Source organism: Salvelinus fontinalis, chromosome 13 (genome assembly GCF_029448725.1).
Source record: "Salvelinus fontinalis isolate EN_2023a chromosome 13, ASM2944872v1, whole genome shotgun sequence".
Lineage (NCBI taxonomy): Eukaryota > Metazoa > Chordata > Actinopteri > Salmoniformes > Salmonidae > Salvelinus > Salvelinus fontinalis.
The window spans coordinates 41,458,083-41,480,925 of record NC_074677.1 but is presented as its reverse complement, the minus strand read 5'-3'; the positions used below and the strand labels follow the sequence as shown (position 1 = coordinate 41,480,925).

At 41.0% G+C, this 22,843-nt stretch overlaps 1 protein-coding gene and 1 long non-coding RNA gene across 3 annotated transcripts; one reads left to right on the top strand and one right to left on the bottom strand.

Annotated features, from left to right (window-relative positions):
• Positions 1-4,770: 4,770 nt before the first annotated feature.
• Positions 4,771-7,944, top strand: LOC129868705 (gamma-aminobutyric acid receptor-associated protein-like). Of its 2 annotated transcripts, XM_055942888.1 has the most exons (5): positions 4,771-4,789; positions 5,356-5,855; positions 6,264-6,342; positions 6,424-6,542; positions 6,765-7,944. In XM_055942888.1, the coding sequence occupies exons 2-5, from the start codon at positions 5,766-5,768 to the stop codon at positions 6,843-6,845; spliced, it is 369 nt and encodes a 122-aa protein (XP_055798863.1). In that variant the 5' UTR covers positions 4,771-4,789; positions 5,356-5,765; the 3' UTR covers positions 6,846-7,944. The 2 variants fall into 2 exon arrangements, with proteins under 2 accessions (XP_055798863.1, XP_055798862.1); XM_055942887.1 differs by lacking the exon at positions 4,771-4,789 and having other exon boundaries at positions 5,068-5,855.
• Positions 7,945-16,334: 8,390 nt separating this feature from the next.
• Positions 16,335-19,359, bottom strand: LOC129868704 (uncharacterized). Its single transcript, XR_008761794.1, has 3 exons — positions 17,748-19,359; positions 17,513-17,636; positions 16,335-17,245 (listed from the first exon to the last, which is right to left on the bottom strand). It is a non-coding gene; the product is annotated as an uncharacterized LOC129868704 (long non-coding RNA).
• Positions 19,360-22,843: the final 3,484 nt, after the last annotated feature.

The window sequence follows — 22,843 nt, the reverse complement described above, 5'->3', positions numbered from 1 at the left end:
TGCAGACACTACAGTGGTAGGCTTGATGACCAACAATGACAAGACGGCCTACAGGGAGGAGGTGAGGGCCCTCGAAGTGTGGTGTCAGGAAAATAACCTCACATTCAACGTCTACAAAACAAAGGAGATGATCGTGGACTTCAGGGAACAGCAGAGGGAGCACCCCCCTATCCACATCGACGGGACAGTAGTGGAGAAGGTGGAAAGTTTATTTTATTTTTTTATTCCTCAGCGTACACGTCACTGACAAACTGAAATGGTCCACCCACACAGACAGCATGGTGAAGAAGGCGCAACAGCGCCTTGGGTGGAAATTTGGCTTGTCACCAAAAACATTCATAAACTTTTACAGATGCACAATCGAGAGCATCCTGTTGGGCTGTATCACCGTCTGGAATGGCAACTGCACCGCCCACACCCGCAGGTCTCTCCAGAGGGTGTGCGGTCTGCACAACGTATCACCGGGGGCAAACTACCTGCGCTCCAGGACTCCCAACAGCACCCGATGGGCACCTACAGCACTCGATGTCACAGGAAGGCCAAAAAGATCATCAAGGACATCAACCACCCGAGCCATGACCTGTTCACCCCGCTATCATCCAGAAGGCGAGGTCAGTAGAGGTGCATCAAAGCTGCGACCGAAATAAGCTATTTTTCAGTCTACCTCAAGGCCATTAGACTGTTAAATAGCTATCACTTGGCTGCTTCCACCCGGTTACGTAACCCTGCACCATATACATAGACTTGAAATCACTGGCCACTTTAAAAATGGAACACTAGTCACTAATAATGTTTACATATCTTTACTTTACTTATCGCATGTGTGTATACTGTATTCTATTCTACCGTATTTTAGTCTATGCCACTCCGACATTGCTCATCCTAAAATGTATATATTCCATTTTACTTTTAGATTGTGAACTGTTAGATATTACTGCGCTGTTGGAGCTAGAAACACAAGCATTTCGCAACACCCGCAATAACATTTGCTAAGCATGTATGTGACAAATAAAAATGTATTTGTAATACTTTGATAGCCACATAAGCAGCTAATTAGCGTTTCATTTTGGGGGAGTAAATACATTCAAACATATTGATAAGTCACCTTGTCCTAGAGAGATTGACACTTATGTCATGCCAGGCTAAGACTACATTGGAAACAGCCCTTATATTAAGTGTTCCTAAAATCCTCTATGGGAAAAAAACTATCGGAACCATTACGTTGTTTGACTGCTAGGTTTGATGGGTATTATGACTCATACTGTGATACTCTTGCCGAGCTCAAAACAACTACTGTAGGAACAAAAAAAATGTAAAATCATGACGTCTGTGATCTTCATGTCAGAAATTTAGTGCTCAAAGATGCCGGATTACCGACTTGGAATTCCAAGTTGGACGACCTTTCAAAAGATTTTTCCAGTCGGGCTCGTTCACCGTTGTCTTGAACGCACTAAAGTCGGAGCAGCCTAGGCACCAATCTCCTGTACATTTGTACATTATTTGTAGGGGTTTTTAATTGTTATTTTAATCAGCTCTTATGTTTTTGATAACAATAGGGTTGAAAGTAAGGCGGTCCGATATGGGGACCTGGTAAACTAAATAGTGGGAGTAAGCTGTACCAGTAAAATGTAATTTTCACATCATACCCCCAAAAACTATAGACTATTACACCATTATTTAACATTACTGCATGTAAGCCGCATGAAAAATGTGCGAATTGACCGGAAACCGGGCTGTATATGCTCCCAATTCTGTTGTGGTTTGAGGAGAACACTTACATTTTGTCAAGGCGGAGACTGAGGCGCGGGTGGACAACAGTGGATGCATCAATTCAGGCTACATGTGTAGGCCTAAAGACAATCGCAGAATTTAATTACAATACACGTATGTGCTTTGTAACTGTCTCTTTCATTCATCAAATTGCAGGTGCACAGTGCACTGTCGGGATTTGGATGCTCTAATTCTTTTTTGGAGTGAACCAATGTGCGCTGCTAGCCTCCAGGAGCTCCTTTTACGTGATTGTTTGACAATCGGATGTCTTTATGCCACGTTGAAAGGCATTGGCGGCTTGTCCATAAGGCTAGCGTAAGCTACGCTTTTCCTAAAGTAAACTGAATGAAATTGCCAAAACTACAGGCCTAGCCTGATTAGACCAACATAAAAACATCCTATGGCGTTTTGCATTACTATCAAATAGCCCCCGCGATATGCAACTTTTCAGGGAAAAGTGTCCCAAAACTTAATCGTAGATTTATCGGTGGTGACAGTGTTGTGGGCAGCTGGGAGGAGGTACTCTTGTTCTCCATGGACTTTAGTGTCCCAAGATGCACTAATTACAAAAAGTTTTGGGACACTAAAGTCCATGGAGAACAAGAGTACCTCCTCCCAGTTGCCCACTGCACTGTCACCACCGATAAATCTATGATAATCGAGAATTTCAATAAGCATTTTTCTACGGCTGGCCATGCTTTCCACCTGGCTACCCCTACCCCAGTCAACAGCTCTGCACCCCCTGCAGCAACTTGCCCAAGCCCCCCCTGCTTCTCATTCACCCAAATCCAGACAGCTGATGTTCTGAAAGAGATGCAAAATCTGGATCCCTGCAAATCAGCTGGGCTAGACAATCTGGACACTCTCTTTCTAAAATTGTCAGCCGAAATTGTTGCAACCCCTATTACTAGCCTGTTCAACCTCTTTCGTATTGTCTGAGATCCCCAAAGATTGGAAAGCTGCCACGGTCATCCCCCTCTTCAAAGGAGGAGACACTCCCAAACTGTTATGGACCTATATCTATCCTGCCTTTCTAAAATCTTAAAAAGCCAAGTTAACAAACAGATCACCGACCATTTCAAATCCCACCGTACCTTCTCCGCTATGCAATCTGGTTTCAGAGCTGGTCATGGGTGCACCTCAGCCACGCTCAAGGTCCTAAACGATATAACCGCCATCGATAAAAGACTGTACTGTGCAGCCGTCTTCATCGACCTGGCCAAGGCTTTCGACTCTGTCAATCAGCACATTCATATCGGCAGACTCAATAGCCTTGGTTTCTCAAATGACTGCCTCACCTGGTTTACCAACTACTTCTCAGAATTCAGTGTGTCAAATCGGAGGGCCTGTTGTCCGGACCTCTGGCCGTCTCCATGGGGGTGCAACAGGGTTCAATTCTCAGGCCGACTCTTTTCTCTATATATCAATGATGTCGCTCTTGCTGCTGGTGATTCTCTGATCCACCTCTACGCAGACGACGCCATTCTGTATACATCTGGTCCTTCTTTGGACACTGTTAACAAACCTCCAAACGAGCTTCAATGCCATTATAACTCTCCTTCCGTGGCCTCCAATTGCTCTTAAATACAAGTAAAACTAAATGCATGCTCTTCAACCGATTGCTGCCCGCCCGCCCGACTAGCATCACTACCCTGGACGGTTCTGACTTAGAATATGTGGACAACTACAAATACCTAGGTGTCTGGTTAGACTGTGAACTCTCCTTCCAGACTCACATTAAGCATCTCCAATTCAAAATTAAGTCTAGAATCGGCTTCCTATTTCGCAACATAGCCTTCTTCACTCATGCTGCCAAACATACCCTCATAGAACTGGCTATCCTACCGATCCTTGACTTTGGCGATGTCATTTACAAAATAGCTTCCAACACTCAGCAAACTGGATGTAATTGATCAGTGCCATCCGTTTTGTCACAAGTCCCATATACTACCCACCACTGCGACCTGTATGCTCTCATTGGCTGGCCCTCACTACATATTCATCGCCAAACCCACTGGCTCCAGGTCATTTAAGTCTGTGCTAGGTAAAGCCCCGCCTTGCCTCAGCTCACTGGTCACCACAGCAACACACACCCGTAGCACACGCTCCAGCAGGTATATTTCACTGGTCATCCCCAAAGCCAACACTTCCTTTGGCCGCCTTTCCTTCCAGTTCTCTGCTGCCAATGACTGGAACGAATTGCAAAAATCACTGAAGCTGGAGACTCATATCTCCCTCTCTAACTTTAAGCATCAGCTGTCAGAGCAATTTACCGATCACTGTACCTGGATCTGTAAATAGCACACCCAACTACCTCATCCCCATATTGTTATTTATCTTGCTCTTTTTCACCCCAGTATCTCTACTTGCACATCTATCACTCCAGTGTTAATGCTAAATTGTAATTATTTCACCTCTATGGCCTATTTATTGCCCTACCTCCCTACTCTTCTACATTTGCACACACTGTACATAGATTTTTTTCTATTGTGTTATTGACTACATTCGTTTATATGTAACTGTTTATGTAACTGTTTTTGTCGCACTGTTTTGCTTTATCTTGGCCAGGTCGCAGTTGTAAATGAGAACTTGTTCTCAACTGGCATACCTGGTTAAATAAATGTTTAATAAAATAATCTTACTCATGTATATACAGAAATTTTACAAAATAATTCAAAATAGGCTACTACACTAGAAAGCATTATTTGGCCACAGAGGATCATTGGCTTCTTACGATGATATGGCCGATGTTCTCCGCGGGTGCCAATAAAATAGTTGAGCGGACAGTAGCCTAAATTAAGTAAATGGTAGATTGGAGTCTCTTAATTGCGATCTATTTACAGCAATATCCATTTGTTTCCCAAACAGTTTTTCCGCGATTGTATTTTTAAATATTGCGATATGCCTGGCTGGGTTTCTGCTTTTCATTGACAGTCGCAATTTAACAATCATATATCTGGCGTTTGCAGCGCGCACTCCCCAAATTGCGAGCCCTTCCGAATGTAGGCTATACGATTTGGTGAGTGTGCATGTTCACGGTCTTTATCATTGGGTCAGTACCACGTTTGTTTTTGGACAATTTCCTCCTCCAGGTTAGATGGACGTCATTGTATTTGTATATCCCCTTTTTGTAGGTCAATTATATGGATCAGACAACCGTTTGTATTGATCTGTTTGTCAGTGTCAGCAGAGTAGGCTACCCTGTAATTTTTGGAGTATTCAAAAATTGCGTGGGCGCACTTGGGTGTCCCGTACCAGTAAGTCATTCAATCTACTGTCACCCCTGGAAAACGTTGAGTTTTAATTGCGTGTATCGGTCGTTTTAAACCACGAGTTTGCAGATTGACTCACTTTTTGGCTTGGCTAGCATTTGTTTAAAAAAAAATTGCTCTGGACACAGTACCATATTTTTTTGTTTAACCTGGCTGACAGTTCCTGATATTTTGAGAACATATTTTGACGAATCGCCTGAGCGTGAGATAAATGGGAGATAGCACTGTTGTATTCCTCTGAGGCAGAGGGCTCATAGATAGGATGACGCTACTATTCTGAATTGTGTGATGAGTTGTTTTTTTTGTCCCCCAGAGCTGCTGATACAGAATGGAAGAGGAGAAGTCCAGTTGCTGTAAGACTCGGCCTGGTTCCCAGATTTGCCCTCTACAAAATCACCTGCAGACCCATTACCATAGTCTACCATCCTCGGAAAATACAGTTTTAAAATATTTTGCCTTTTGCTGCTTTCATGTGCTAGTCTGAACAAGGAAACTAAGACATTTCCGACTGGCTAACTGGTTGTAGTTATACACGTTCCGCGTTAAACGAATCAGCATGTCGGACATTTCCGAGTTTCCTTGTTCCGAGTAGCATATGATATATTGTTTGTTTTGCGTTTGAAGTGCAGATTTTATAGAATTGCATAATTTTGCTGCCTACAGGGCAGGCTAGCTTGAACTGTCATCCAAATTTAGAGTTTGGAGGAAAATTAAACCGTGACAATGAAATTCCTGTATAAAGAAGAGCACCCATTTGAGAAGAGAAGATCGGAGGGGGAAAAGATCAGGAAAAAGTACCCAGATAGAGTACCGGTGAGTTGCTGCTAACTAACTAGCCAATGCTTGCGAAATGCTAACCGCTTAGCTTGTCGGCTGTAACCCACACAATAACAAAGAGAGGAACTTCAGGACATAGACAGTGTTAGTACTAGCTACAACCTTAACATATATGGTTACATCTTTGGGAAAAGTTTTCAAATTAATTGGTCACAGATTGTTTTTGATTGAACGTTTTACACTGCCGCTCTAGCCAGCTAGCTAATGTTACATTCCTAGGTAGCTAACTAACGTTAGCTGTTAGCTATTTTGCTAAATTGACATCTTTTTGACACAATATCAATATATATATATATTTTTTTTAACATGTTGCTTTGAGAATCGGTAATTTCATGAATTAATTTTTAGTCATCTGACTGCCTGGAGCTTTTATTTAATTTGCAGGTGATAGTGGAGAAAGCCCCCAAAGCCAGAATTGGTGATTTGGACAAGAATAAATATCTTGTACCCTCTGATCTTACAGGTGAGATACAGGACATGTATCGAATTGTGTTGTCTATTTCCACATTTTGATCTGAATTAACGTATTTTCTTATTTCTTAAGTGGGACAGTTCTACTTCCTGATACGGAAGAGGATTCACCTGCGGGCAGAGGATGCCCTTTTCTTTTTTGTCAACAATGTCATTCCTCCCACCTCAGCCACCATGGGACTACTTTACCAGGTACTGAGCCTATTTATCCAGGCAGGGCTTCATTTTTTATTTTTTATTCCCTCTTATACATTATGAATGGTGCTGTGGTATTTCCTCCTGATTAATCAGGAATTCCTGCCTTTCTGACATCCTACATCTGGTCTATCCTACTTATCCTGAAATGTTCCTTGATTTTCTATGTTGTCTCAAACACATTCCTGATTAACCGAATGTTGAATCTCTGCGTAATAGGAACACCACGAAGAGGACTTCTTTCTTTACATTGCCTACAGTGATGAGAGTGTCTACGGAGACAGCCAAACGAAAGTCTAGCTAACCACCTTTCAGCACATCTGCAGTCTGACTCTGCATCGTCACAAAGATAAATAAAAGCAATTTAGTTGCCATCAGATTAGTCTTTTAATGCACTTTCAAACCCTCTTGCCCCTTTTAAAGCTAAAATCCTTAATTGAAACAATAACAAAGCGACCATCCCGCCTCTGTTTTGGTAAAAAAGTGGCGGGATGGACCTGTAGAAATGCAACCACTCTCAAATTCATAGACCGAGCTATTGATGCAAGGACTGACCATGCATGATATCAAAATTATAGTTTTAACAATATTTTGAGGCTATACAGTTTTTTTTATGTTTACCAACATTGGAGTAAAACAAGCTTCTATTTTGGGTTCGACAGTTGAACTAAGCTCATGAGGCATTTATAAGTTATATTTTTCAAGAATCAATGTGTATATATAATGTATTTATTATTCCCAAAACTGTTGTTACAACTAAGTATTCTAGCTTTAACATTGACTACCAAATCTACATCTGTGTTCTCCTGTCATAGTTATCCACAGCACAGTTTTATGTCTGTTCGTTTCACCTTCCAAATGGCTTAGGGATAGTTTCCTGGACACAATTCAATCCTTGTCCAGGACTAAAAACAAATTTTCCATAGATATTCTCCATTGAACATGTGTTTTAGTCTAGGAATAGGCTTAGTCTGTCTGAGAAACAGGCCCTTAATCTACCCGATTACTCTGTCGCTAGCAATCTTTTTTAGTTTACTTGAAAGATTAGATTTTAGACCTATACACATTTATGTATGCATTGACATTGCACCCAAACATTTCAGTGGACTGTTTTGGTGATGTATCTTACTGTAGCTGCATAGACCAATGAAGGATATTTCGGTGATATGAAGGATATGTTAGCCTGAAAGCCAGACCTGTTTCTTTCTCTCCCTGTGTGACCACCTCCCTCAGATGACCACTCAAGCCATTAACTTTCTAATGATTGTCCATCTTGTGATGTTTTTTCTAAATTGCATGCATTTTTGTTTAGCTTTAAAGCCCATTGAGATTCTTTATGTAATGAATAGTGCTATAAAAGTTGAATAAATTATTATTTATCTGTCCAGGAAACTGGCAATATGTTTGTTTGCTCAATCTTTGGTCTAGTTGTTCTGTTTTAATAATTTTTACCATGTAAACAATGAAGCAAATGAAATGTTCACGTGCAAATAGTTATTGATTGCCTACGATATCTGTAGTTTTTTATTTTTTATTATGAGAAGACAGTTGTAGCCTATCAAAGGGTAGCAGGCAATGATGTATATAAACCCTGGATCGCTGATGCTATGTATTGGCCATTGAGAGACCAAAAAGCTATGGCACACCCAAGTAGGAGCATGTATGAATTAAGAAAGTTTCCCCATCAGTGTAAGATGAATAAACTTTGTGATTTGATGATAGCTGTGAGGGTTACCGAATCAGGATAAAATCTTCTGATCTCTTCAAACTCATTAATGATAGAATGTTCATATTTCAAGAGTGCCGAAAGGCAAGTCTCTTTGTCGAATGGCAGGAAAAGAATGGGCTTGGAAGCTCTAACCCTGGCAATTTGACTGGTAAAGTCATGAGTGAACTCACAATGGCTGCATGCCTGGTATTCTGATGCAATCATTTCCATGGTATTTTGGAATGTTCTATCAACTGATGCTCATGCAATGGGATGTATTATTTGTAATGTCAGTTGAGTTAACTCAACAAATTACAGCACAGATTGAAGGGTACACTTACTGCTTATACTCTAGGTTGTCATCTTCAACCAAGCTTTTACTACCTGGCATGGGTGCACTCAAAATGGCTGCCAGTCCACCCCTTATTCCATCATTGACTTGAATGGAGATGCCCATTCAATTCATTCTATGGAATGGAATGTAATAGCTGAACAAACACACCAACCAGTCTAGTCTATGCTCCCTTCTCTCAAGATACAGTACTACCTTTATGAACTGCCTATCATCTAGCTGTGGGGAGAGGATTGGAGGGAAAGAAAGAGGAGGTTGAATGGACTGAGGGAGACCGAGGATAGGTTTGAATCTGTTGAAGCTAGCAATAACAAGGGAGAGGGTATGTCGAGGAAAATTGGTGTCAAGTTCAGAGTGAGCCTGACACCAGTTTGAGTTCTCTAGGTGAAATGGAAGGGGTAGAAGGTGTTGTGAGGAGCCCGAGCCTTGCATTGAGGGTGGAACCAGGCCTTTTGGCTGTTCCATGGGTGGTTTCAGGTTGGGTGAAAAAGATGAGTGCTGTTGAGTTAAGGTAACCTGAAGTGGACTTGTGATGTTTGTTTGTGTTTCATCAGATCAGAAGGAGCAGGCGCTGCGTGCAACGCAAATTGGGAATGACCTGTATATTTTGTCACACTTTTATGGGGGGTGATACGTGCCAAAATTAAGCCTTGTGAAGTTACTTATACCTCCCACCAAGTCACCTAATGTCTTCCTAGCGCCATAAAATACCACAATGAATTAACATGGACTGTCAATGGAGACAAGTGTTTTTATGATGCTTCAAACTGCCGACAAGTTCACGTCGCTTGTAAGTTTTTTATTATGAAAGATCTTAACATGAACGCATCACGTGTTAGTTTAAATGTCTGTTTAGTTTATTATTAAAGATCTCACCATGAATGCCTTATAAACGTCTACATGTATGATGATTATATAAAAAATATTTTTAATTGCCAGAGTAATCTAATCAATTTCGTTCGTCGATTTAGCGAAAATGGGCATATTACCTCAATGCAAAAAATATTAGTGTAGTTGATATCGTAGCCAGCCACCATTACTGTGTAGATGCCTATTTCTCACATCAATACAGACACAAGGCTTCTTTGTTGGAGGTAGCCCTTTTCAGAAATAAGAAGTAGCCTAGGTCTCTTGTGGCGCATTCAAAACAACTCGGAACTCGGCAATCTCTTACTTCCGACTTCCAGTGCGTTCATGACAACTGTAAACTTGGGGAAAAAATAAGCCCAGGCTGGGATTTTTGTTGTTGTTTTGAACTTTCATCCAACTCGGAATTCCAATTCAGAAACTCGGGCATCTTTCTCTGACCTGAAAATCACTGATGCGATGTGCTGGATCATGATTTGACCTCGTTTTTTCTCCAGAGTTCAACATACACATCACTGTCACCATGCAATCCTTAGGCTATACATTTCTGTGGAGATGTCTTATAGTTAAAAGCAGGGCTCAAATTGTGGGAGTATGTGAGGATATAGACCTAACCCTTGTTTTAGGGGTGTCAGGTAGCCTAGTGGTTAGATCGAATCCCTGAGATGACAAGGTAAAATCTGTCGTTGAACAAGGCAGTTAATCCACTGTTCCTAGGCCGTCATTGAAAATAAGAATTTGTTCTTTAACTTCTTGCAACTATAGGAGGTGCTGTTTCAAATTAGCATAATTGTCTCTACAGATTAAACTGCCTAGTACTCAATTCTTGCTCGTACAATATGCATATTATTGTTATTGTTGGATAGAAAACACTCTCTAGTTTCTATAGTCGTTTGAATTATGTCTCTGAGTGAAACAGAACTCATTCTACAGCACTTTTCCTCCCAGTGTGTGAGATTTAGACATCTTGGCCTCTGGTTCCAGATCAGTTTTTAAAGTCTCTGTTAATCCTATGAGATACAAACACTGCCCACGCCTTCCACTAGATGTCAGTAAGTGGTGACAATTTGAATGGAGTCGATTGCGCAATCATTGGCTCTATAAATGACAAAATACCGGAAGTAAGTCTTCCTTTGGACACTGTGCTCAACGCGAGAAGGATATCTGACTGGCCTTTTTCCAAGCATTGGTTTAGCCAGTAATATAGCGTCGGTCATCTTTTTACTTGTTATAGGTGTTAGAAACATCATAATGTAGTTAATTTAAACCGTTTTATAGCAATTTATATCCGTTTAGTGCGATTTTGAGGCATTGCTTTGTGATAGACTTTGAAGCTCCGGGCACGTTTCGGGGTCCCGGTCGTACGTTAGTGGGCATTTCGACGGACAAGTGGACATCTTTCGACCAAAAGAAGATTAGACCCAAGAAAGGATTCATTGTCCAAGATTCTGATGGGAGAACAGCTCATAGTAAGAACAATTTATGATGATAAATCGTGTTTCTGTCGATAAATGTTAAACGTTTATGCCGCCATCTTGTTTGCTATAGCTTCACTTGGCGCAACCTGTATTGAAAAGTAAGGATAATTTAAAAAATGTAATTCCGCGATTGTATTAAGAATTAAATTGTCTATCAATCGCTGTCCACCCTGTATTTTTTAGTCAAGTTTATGAGTATTTATGTATAAGACTAGATCACTGTCTAATATGGTGCACGACATTTTCTGACCAGCTGAGCTACTTTTGTCATTGTCTAACCATGATTTTGGTGGCTAAATATGCACATTTTCGAACAAACTGTATATGTATGTTGTAATATGATGTTACAGGAGTGTCATCTGAAGAATTCTGAGAAGGTTAGTGAAAAAATTAATATATTTTGGCGATGATACGATATCGCTCTCTTTGGCTAGAATCAGTGCTCGGGTAACGTTTGCGTATGTGGTATGCTAATATAACGATTTATTGTGTTTTCGCCGTAAAACACTTAGAAAATCTGAAATGTTGTCTGAATTCACAAGATCTGTGTCTGTCCATTGCTATGTGCTGTGTATTTTTAAGAAATGTTTTATGATGAGTAAATTGGTAATACACGTTTCTGTCTGTAGTAATTCTAGGAGCTTTGGTGAGATTTGTGATGCTGGCTGCAATGGCAAACTATGATTTATACCTGAAATATGCACATTTTTCAAACAAAACCTATCCTATACCATAAATATGTTATCAGACTGTCATCTGATGAGTTTTTTTCTTGGTTAGTGGCTATCAATATCTTAGTTTAGCCGAATTGGTGATAGCTACTGGTGTTGAGAGAAAATGGTGGACAAAGAAAAATGGTGATTTTTGCTAACGTGTTTAGCTAATAGATTTACATATTGTGTCTTCCCTGTAAAATATTTTAAAAATCTGAAATGGTGGCTTTATTCACAAGATCTGTATCTTTCATTAGGTGTCTTGGACTTGTGATTTAATGATATTTAGATGCTACTATTTAATTGTGACGCTATGCTAGCGATGCTAATCAGTGTGGGGGGGGGGGGGGGGGGGGGGGTGCTCCCGGATCTGGGGTAGAGGCTCGTTAGAGGTTCTTTAACTGACTTGCCTAGTTAAATTAAGATAAAATTAAAATTAATAACAAATTAAATGGAGACTGGGAAAAGAATATGATGCTGTTGAGTTAAGGTAACCAGAAGTGGACTTGTGATGTTTGTGTTTCTTCAGATCAGAGGGTGCAGGTTCTGCATGCAACGCAACTTGGGAAAGACCTGTATATTGCTTTGCGCTTATATGGGGGATGATAAGTGCCAGAATTAAGCATTGTGAAGCTACTGATACCTCCCACCAAGTCACCTAACGTCTTCCTAGTGCCATAAAATACAGCCATGAATTAACATGGACTGTCAATGGAGAAAAGTGTTTTTCTAATGCTTCAAACTGCCGACGTGTTGAAGTCGCTTGTAAGTTTATTATTATGAAAGATCTTAACATGAACGCTGTCATGACATTGCCCTGTTGTATGAGGTTCATGACCCCCATAAATACCTTTCCCCCTTTTCTCTCCACCCTACAGAATGGACTCTTGGAAAGCCCTTTGTTAACATAGAAAGAGTATGGTAATATCAAAAGGTTGGGGAAAGGAACAATATTTCTGTAATCCAACCAGTTTAAAGTGTCCGTTGGTACTTAAAGAATATGATGTTAGATCAGTTAGTGTCTGGAACATTATATCTGGGGATAGGACAACATAAATTGTATCTTGGAAAGTCTACACATTTTAGTTATCAGATTCATATGGCATTGTTGTGCAATTTAAATGTTTAAATGTGAAAGTATTTGTGAAAATATTAAATGTAATTTTATCTTCTAAATGAGAGAATTGTTTTAAGTAAGTAAGTAAACTATGCTCACTCAGTGGCCATGCCCAAGTAAACATCATTGGTTGAGAACTATGAAACACGCCCTTCTCTCCCCTAACACAAAAGCCCATTTACGGAAGTCAACCTTAGTTCCCAACGACGTGAGGACTGGTGTCCATACGTTTAAAAGGGCTAATTTCAACGTGGAGGTGACGATCACCATGCTGGAAGGATGAATTTCTACTAGACCAGACAGAATTCAGCACAAGCTGATTATGGCAAAATGGTATGAACCTTGAACTCTAATTCACTAAAGAAGAAGTGATACATCCTAGAAGTTGAGGTATCAGCTGCAGCTGTAAACGTATGTGGCCTAGGAAAGGACAGACATTCTCCTAATAAGAATGACAGGGTACAACGTATCTGCCCTACAACACTACGACCAGACAGATTCTACAAAGGACAAGGGCGATCTCTGCTGGGCAAACCAGTCTTCCATCTTCGACCCATCTATCGAAGTGCAGATCAGTGTAAATATATATCTTGCATTTTACTTTTCCGAATGGGCAGTTATTAGATATAATGCATAAGATTCTGTATTTACAGTAGCATAGCTTTTCAATGTCCGATAGAGACCCAATCTCCTTTGTCCCTCAGTCTTCCCGCTCTTTGATTCAAACCCAACCCCCTTTCTTTGTGTAACCAGCCGTCATATCGGTTTCGTCCGCTAGGGACTTTTTCTTTCATGACATGATTAGTAATCGATGTATGATCTATCCTGTGTATATGTAATTCTCTGATTATTTATGTATTTAATAAATAAATACTTAAGCCAATTATTGTATTGCTGATTCAACTTGTTAGCCAGTGTTCGTGAAGATAACCAAGACTTTTACGACATTCAGATGAGACTGAATAAGGTGACGATTAATAATTGACTGCTATTGATATAAAAGATCTTCAGATCTTTAAGAGTTTATTCGGAAGACAGCAGCTCTATAAGCACTCTTCCGTGGTGCCCCAGGTTATTAACAAGTTGATTGTTGCGCCGTTTAATTCAATCACGTAATCAATCAAACGTTAGGTAATCGATTTGATAAAATAGCATGTCACATAATTGAATCAGTCAGAGACACGACGCCTTAAAAACATCAACATGTGTTGCGCGTCATGTGTTAGTTTAAGTGTCTGTTTAGCAAGATGGCGCCGACAGAGATGGCCGCCTCACTTCAGGTCCTTAGGAAACTATGCAGTAATTTGTTTTTTATGTATTATTTCTTACATTGTTAGCCCAGAAAATCTCAAGTGTTATTACATACAGGCGGGAAGAACTATCGGATATAAAAGCGGCGTCAATTTACCAACATTAGTTTCCAGGAATACGACTTTCCCGAAGTGGATCCTTTGTTCAGACCTCCACCCTGGACATGGGATCTAATCCCAGAGGCTGATCCAAAACATTGCGGTCACCGCAGGAGAGGCAGATGGAGCGGCCTACTGGTGAGACTTAGAAAGCGAGCACACCATCCACTCGCCAATGTCTAACCTCTAGACAACAAGGTGGGCCAAATTAGGGCACGAGTTCAGAGAAACATCAGAGAAAAGGGCCTTCCAGAGAAGCATCAGAGATTGTAACATTCTCTGTTTCACGGAAATATGGCTCACTCAGGATATGTTGTCAGAGTCGATACAGCCACCCGGTTTCTTCATGCATCGTGCCTGACAGAAACAAACTTCTCTCTGCTAAGAAAAAGGGTGGGGATGTATGCCTTATGATTAACGACTCATGGTGTAATCATAACAACATACAGGAACTCAAGTTATTTTGTTCACCTGACCTAGAATTCCTTACAATCGACCGCATTATCTCCCAAGAGAATTGTCTTCGATTATATTCACAGCCGTGTATATCCCATCCCAAGCAGATACCTTGATGGCCCTGAAAGAACTTCACTGGACTATGTAAACTGGCTGCATTTATTGTAGCTGGGGATTTGAACAAAGCTAATCTGAGAACAAGGTTTCCTAAATTCTATCAGCATATCGAATGTGCGACATGAGCTGGTAGCATTCTGGACCATTGCTACTCTAACTTCCGCGATGCATACAAAGCCCTCCCCCGCCCTCCCTTCGGCAAATCTGACCATGACTCCATTTTGTTGCGCCCATCCTATAGGCAGAAACTAAACAGGAAACGCCCGTGCTCAGGTCTATCCAACGCTGATCTGACCAATCGGATTCCACGCTTCAAGATTGCTTCGATCATGTGGCCTGGGATATGTTCCGGGTAGCCTCAGACAACAACAATGACGTATACGCTGACTTGGTGAGCGAGTTTATTAGCAAGTGCATCGGAGATGTTGTACCCACTGTGACTATTAAAACCTTCCCTAACCAGAAACTGTGGATTGATGGCAGCATTCGCGTAAAACTGAAAGCGCGAACCACTGCTTTCAATCATGGCAAGGCGACTGGAAACATGACCAAGTACAAACAGTGTAGTTATTCCCTCCGCAAGGCAATCGAAAAAGCAAAGCGTCTGTATAGAGACAAAGTAGAGTCGCAATTCAACAGCTCAAACACGAGACGTATGTGGCAGGGTCTACAGTCAATCACGGATTACAAAAAGAAAACCAGCACATCGCGGACATCGACGTCTTGCTCGCAGACAAATTAAACAACTTCTTTGCTTGCTTTGAGAACAATACAGTGCCACTGACACGGCCCGCTACCAAAGCTTGTGGGCTCTCCTTCTCCGTGGCCAACGTGAGTAAAACATTTAAACGTGTTAACCATTGCAAGGCTGCCGGCCCAGACGGCATCCCTAGCCGCGTCCTCAGAGCATGCGCAGACCAGCTGGCTGGTGTGTTTACGGACATATTCAATTAATCCCTATCCCAGTCTGCTGTCCCCACATGTTTCAAGATGGCCACCATTGTTCCTGTTCCCAAGAAAGCTAAGGTAACTGAACTAAATGACTATCGCCCCGTAGCACTCACTTCCGTCATCATGAAGTGCTTTGAGAGACTAGTCAAGGATCATATCACCTCCACCCTACCTGATACCCTAGACCCACTCCAATTTGCTTACCAAGAAATTTGGTTTGTCACCAAAAACACTCAAACTTTTAAAGATGCACAATCGAGAGCATCCTGTCGGGCTGTATCCCCGCTTGGTACGGCAACTGCACCGCCCTCAACCGCAAGGCTCTCCAGATGGTAGTGCGGTCTGCACAACGCATCACTGGGGGCAAACTACCTGCCCTCCAGGACACCTACAGCACCCGATGTCACAGGAAGGCCAAAAAGATCATCAAGGACAACAACCACCCGAGCCACTGCCTGTTCACCTTTGATATCATCCAGAAGGCGAGGTCAATACAGTACAGGTGCATCAAAGCTGGGACTGAGAGACTGAAAAACATATTCTATCTCAAGGCCATCAGACTGTTAAACAGCCATCACTAACATAGAGGCTGCTGCCAACATACAGACTCAAATCTCTGGGCACTTGAATAAATGGATTTAATCAAGGTATCACTAGTCACTTTAAATAATGCCACTTAAATAATGTTTACATATCCTACATTCCTCATCTCATATGCCATCTACTGCATTTTGCCTATGCCGCACAGCCATCGCTCATCCATATATTTATATGTACATATTCTTATTCATTCCTTTACATTTGTTTGTATAAGGTAGTTGTTGTGAATTTGTTAGATTACTTGTTAGATATTACTGCACTGTTGGAACTAGAAGCATGAGCATTTCACTTCACTCGCTTTAACATCTGCTAACCATGTGCATGTGACCAATAACATTTGATTTGATTTGATAGCCCTTGTTTGCTTAGACTTAGAACAAACAATGGTCCAGATTATATAAAGCGATCTAGGCTATATCAATGAATAACTACACGATTATTTCCGCATAGTCTACTAGCCTATTGAAGGTCTTGCTCAGCCTCAACATCACAGGAAAGTATGGTTGGTTTATTAAATGCTCCGCAATTTAGAATATTAGTGGTAGGTTACCGCAAAAGACCAAAAAGATAGAATACGTATGACTGAAATACGGAATTCTGGTAGATAGGTGAATAGAGAGGTGGTGGGTGCTGTGTGGATGGGAGGTTCTGCCCGTCACTGGTTTTCAACAGGTAGTCAGTCTCGGAAGAGGGAGACTGCAAAGTCCAGGCGCTGCTGCTCTCTTTGTTCTGAGTGTTTGCAGTGCTCGTGTTTTTAGCTAATCTGTGCAGCTCACATTATGTGCCCAGTATGATAGTTTTCTTGCTCTTTCTTAGCAGATAATGACAACATGATAATAACAGTAGCTGATGTAATGAAAAGTTGGAGGGTGGTTGGTAATGGAGGACATCAGGTGGATCCATGTCTGGGTGTTGGGCAGAACCCCTAGATCCTGGAGAACAGGAGCAGAGTTAAAGGGAACAGGATAGGAGACAGACGTAAACAAGCGAACACACAGGTAACAGGTTTATCAGGTATGTAAAAATACAATTATTGAATGATTTAATTTAAATGTTTGATTAGACATGCAATAATGTTAATGGTAGACCACAACGAAGAGGCAAAAGCAAAAAGTTATCATCTGAGATTTTCATGTTCACCTTAACGGATGGTGACCCCGGCTAGGAGCGAAAGAGCAGCAAGGTTTTCGAGGTCTCACCTTCCTTTCGTCTTTCTTCCAAGCCAAGTCATTCGCCCAGATGCCAAAGCACTTAGTCCCCTTGATTCTCCTCCGGTGGCTCTCCTTCTTTTTCTCCTGGCGCCTTGTCCATGTTCAGTCTCAACTTGATGATAATATAAATAAATGCAATTATACTTAATATTATTACAAATACATCTCTTATATATATCTTGGAAGGCCAGAAAATAAATTAACAGCGGACAATCCTTTTTACCTGGTCAAATACCTCCACATCCTTCTCAGCCCGTGTCTGAAAGTGGTCCTCGAAGGCGTTCTGATCTTCCACCACATCAGGTGGGGTTTCAGTGATCTCAAAGTACTGTGAGGGAAATGTTATGTTTGTATCAATCAATTTTCAATCAATTTTATTTTATATAGCCCTTCGTACATCAGATAATATCTCGAAGTGCTGTACAGAAACCCAGCCTAAAACCCCAAACAGCTAGAATGCAGGTGTAGAAGCACGGTGGCTAGGAAAAACTCCCTAGAAAGGCCAAAACCTAGGAAGAAACCTAGAGAGGAACCAGGCTATGAGGGGTGGCCAGTCCTCTTCTGGCTGTGCCGGGTGGAGATTATAACAGAACTATGCCAAGATGTTCAAAAATGTTCATAAGTGACAAGCATGGTCAAATAATAATCATGAATAATTTTCAGTTGGCTTTTCATAGCTGATCATTAAGAGTTGAAAAACAACAGGTCTGGGACAGGTGGCGGTTCCATAACCGCAGGCAGAACAGCTGAAACTGGAATAGCAGCAAGGCCAGGCGGACTGGGGACAGCAAGGAGTCACCACGGGCGGCAGTCCCGACGCATGGTCCTAGGGCCCAGGTCCTCCGAGAGAAAGAAAGAGAGAAGGAGAAAATTAGAGAGAGCCAAGATTTTCAAAATGTTCATAAATGACAAGCATGGTCAAATAATAATCAGGAATAAATCTCAGTTGGCTTTTCATAGCCGATCATTAAGAGTTGAAAACAGCAGGTCTGGGACAGGTAGGGGTTCCATAACCGCAGGCAGAAGAGTTGAAACTGGAATAGCAGCAAGGCCAGGCGGACTGAGGGCAGCAAGGAGTCACCACGGCCGGTAGTCCCGACGTATGGTCCTAGGGCTCAGGTCCTCCGAGAGAAAGAAAGAGAGAAGGAGAAAATTAGAGAGAGCCAAGATTTTCAAAATGTTCATAAATGACAAGCATGGTCAAATAATAATCAGGAATAAATCTCAGTTGGCTTTTCATAGCCGATCATTAAGAGTTGAAAACAGCAGGTCTGGGACAGGTGGGGGTTTCGTAACCGCAGGCAGAAACAGTTGAAACTGGAATAGCAGCAAGGCCGGGCGGACTGGGGACAGCAAGGTGTCAGCATGCCCGGTAGTCCTGACGTATGGTCCTAGGGCTCAGGTTCTCAGAGAGAAAGAGAGAACGAGAGAATTAGAGAGAGCATACTTAAATTCACACAGGACACTGGATAAGACAGGAGAAGTACTCCAGGTATAACCAACTGACCCTAGCCCCCCGACACATAAACTACTGCAGCATAAATACTGGAGGCTGAGACAGGAGCGGTCTATCAAATCAATGCTGCTTTTCTCTGAACCAATTCGATGGGTTCATGCAGGTGACTGACTGATCGTGCATGGAGGAATCCTCACTGTCACTGATAAGCAACTTGGCAGTACGCCCAGAATGTTGCTATGGAAACAACCGAGGTATCTCAGTTTCAAGGTCTCAACTTGGAGAGAGAAAGCCTTGTGAGGTATTGGTCAGTCACATGCGCGAGCCACCGGTAATGATTAATGAATTATGCTAAATCATGCAAATATAACTTGCCATACATAAGACAACTGCTGGGACTGCCCCAGAGGAGCTTCTGATAGAACTGTGCGGTGTGCAGAGTTTGTTGTAACCTCTCCAGCTTGCTGATAATAAACAGCTGCGGCTTCTGTCCGTACAGCAGGAGATAGGGTGAGTACTCTGGAGGACGCTGCTTTTGTGTGCAAAGATAATTACTTTCAGATTGTCCTCCATGGGACTTGCCCATGGATATCCCACTGGTCCATTCATCCAAACCTGGAGTCACCATACATCTGCACATTCACATTATATATAACTCACTGTACTATCAGTGTCAATTTAAAAAAACTCAATTACTGGAGGCCTATGCAAAACAATGCTACAACCATTGCATTATTAACCACTAACATGTAAGCTACCATTGACTGAAACCAACTAGCCTAGAGCGAACCAGCGCTTAGCCAAACTAAATTTGGTTAGCATCAAGCTAGCGAACTGTTACCTATAGTAAACTGAGCCTTTGTTCATGGAAAATAAAACAAATTGGATCTAAAACATTGTTGAAAAACATAAAGCCATCTTAATCCCTTCTCTTACATGTAAACCATTAGCAACCTTGAAAAACTCCATTACTTACAATGGCGAAAATACCAACCAGTTTTTCACTCATTAAAACTAGAGGTCGACCGATTAATTAGGGCCGGTTTCAATCGGTAATCGGCATTTTTGGACGCTGATTATGGCCGGTTACATTGCAATCCATGAGGAGACTGCGTGGCAGGCTGACCACCTGTTACCCGTGTGCAGCAAGGAGCCAAGGTAAGTTGCTAGCTAGCATTAAGCTTATCTTATAAAAAACAATAAATCTTAACATAATCACTAGTTAACTACACATGGTTGATGATATTACTAGTTTAGCTAGCTTGTCCTGCGTTGCAGATAATCAATGCGGTGCCTGTTAATCTATAATCGAATCACAGCCTACTTCGCCAAACGGGTGATGATTTAACAAAAGCTCATTCGCGAAAAAAGCACCATCGTTGCACCAATGTACCTAGCCATAAACATCAATGCCTTTCTTAAAATCAATACACAAGTATATATTTTTAAACCTGCATATTTAGTTAAAAGAAATTCATGTCAGCGGGCAATATTAACTAGGGAAATTGTGTCACTTCTCTTGCGTTCAGGGCAAGGTGAGTCAGGGTATATGCAGCAGCTTTCATATGTTCTCTTGTTCTGAGCAAGGAACTTTAAACATTCACTTTTTTACATGGCACATATTGCACTTTTACTTTCTTATCCAACACTGTGTTTTTGCATTATTTAAAACAAATTGAGCATGTTTCATTATTTATTTGAGACTAAATTGATTTTATTTATTTATTATATTAAGTTAAAAAAGTGTTAATTCAGTATTGTTGTAATTGTCATTATTACAAATATATATATATATAAATCGTCCGATTAATTTGTATCGGCTTTTTTTGGTCATCCAATAATTGATATCGGTATAGGCGTTTAAAAATCATAATCGGTCGACCTCTAATTAAAACTCCCTTCAATTGCCTTCAAACATCTCCAAACTCTTGGACTATGCAATTAACCATGTTACCTCAACATTTTGAGTCATATTTCACTTTTGCACATGATATACCTAAATTAACGTTCGTTTTCAGTAGTCATTCTCCAAGATTGAAGAAGAAATCTACAAGACCCTCACGATCTCAATAACACTCCATTGATGCCACAGCTCCCCCTAGCGGCAATAATTATATACATACAGTTGAAGTCGGAAGTTTACATACACTTAGGTTGGAGTCATTAAAACTCGTTTTTCAACCACTCCACAAATGTCTTGCTAACAAACTATAGTTTTGTCAAGTCGGTTAGGACATCTACTTTGTGCATGACACAAGCCATTTTTCCAACAATTATTTACAGACAGATTATTTCACTTATAATTAATTCACTGTATCACAATTCCAGTCGGTCAGAAGTTTACATACACTAAGTTGACTGTGCGTTTAAACAGCTTGGAAAATTCCAGAAAGTTATTTCATGGCTTTCGAAGCTTCTGAAAGGCTAATTGACATCATTTGAGTCAATTAGATGTGTACCTGTAGATGTATTTCAAGGCCTACCTTCAAACTCAGTGCCTCTTTGCTTGACATCATGGGAAAATCAAAAGAATCTGCCAAGACCTCAGAAAAAAAATTGTAGACCTCCGCAAGTCTGGTTCGTCCTGGGGAGCAATTTTCAAACAGCTGAAGGGTACCACGTTCATCTGTACAAACAATAGTACGCAAGTATAACACCAGGGGACCACACAGCCGTCATACCGCTCAGGAAGGTGATGCGTTCTGTCTCTTAGAGATGAACGTACTTTGGTGCGAAAAGTGCGAATCAATCACAGAACAACAGCAAAGGACCTTGTGAAGATGCTGGAGGAAACAGGTACAAAAGAATCTATATCCACAGTAAAAAGAGTACTGTAAAACAGGGAATTTTTACTAGGATTAAATGTCAAGAATTGTGAAAAACTGAGTTGAAATGTATTTGGTTAAGGTGTATGTAAACTTCTGACTTCAACTGTATATTAAATGTAAATACCTGTGAGGCCTAGAAAATGATACAGGGGATGGCTCCATAAAATAACAAACGAAATAAATAATAAAGAATATGACCATACATATTTGTGTGCCTCACATATAACAATGGCATTTGCTTGGGTACCACCTTGACATCTCTGATCTGCTTGCCTCAATAAATTCATGCCAAAACATTGGTAGCCAGGATTAGCTATTTGCATCTAGTCTCCTAATATTTGCATAACGGGGCAAGTTAGACACATGTTGTCTTTTGTTTGCATATGAGCATGTCTTTTTTGTCGGTCCTGTCAATGTTGAGTGATCACACATGCCTCAGCACACATCGGTTACTTTGCCTGCTTACAAATCTGTGTTAAAAGTGGGGATGTTTCATAGTATTTCTGATTGTTAACTCCCCACCACCAAGGATTTTTTAATATGTATTTTTTACAGAAAACCACAGAACCACCCCTGCTGCCCTATATACAAACACTTCACTGGCCACTTTAATAATGGAACACTAGTCACTTTAATAATGTGTACGTATTTTGCATTACTCATCTCATATGTATATACTGTATTCTATTCTACTGTGTCTTAGTCTATGCCGCTCTGACATTGCTCGTCCAAATATTTATATATTCTTAATTCCATTCCTTTACTTTAGATTTCTGTGTATTATGTGTATTGTTGTGAAATTGTTAAATATTACTGCACTGTTGGAGCTAGAAACACAAGAATTTCGCTACACCTGCAATAACATCTTCTAAACACGTGTATGCTCAGACTTAAATAGCAGTGTTCCAAGAACCACCACCAGGGGTGACTGTAGTATCCGCAAACAGACAAAAAGGAGACACAAGAGGGCACCCCACACTCATTTTAGATCCCAAGGGGTCTTTATTTTCATACTGTATGCTCTCACTCTCATCA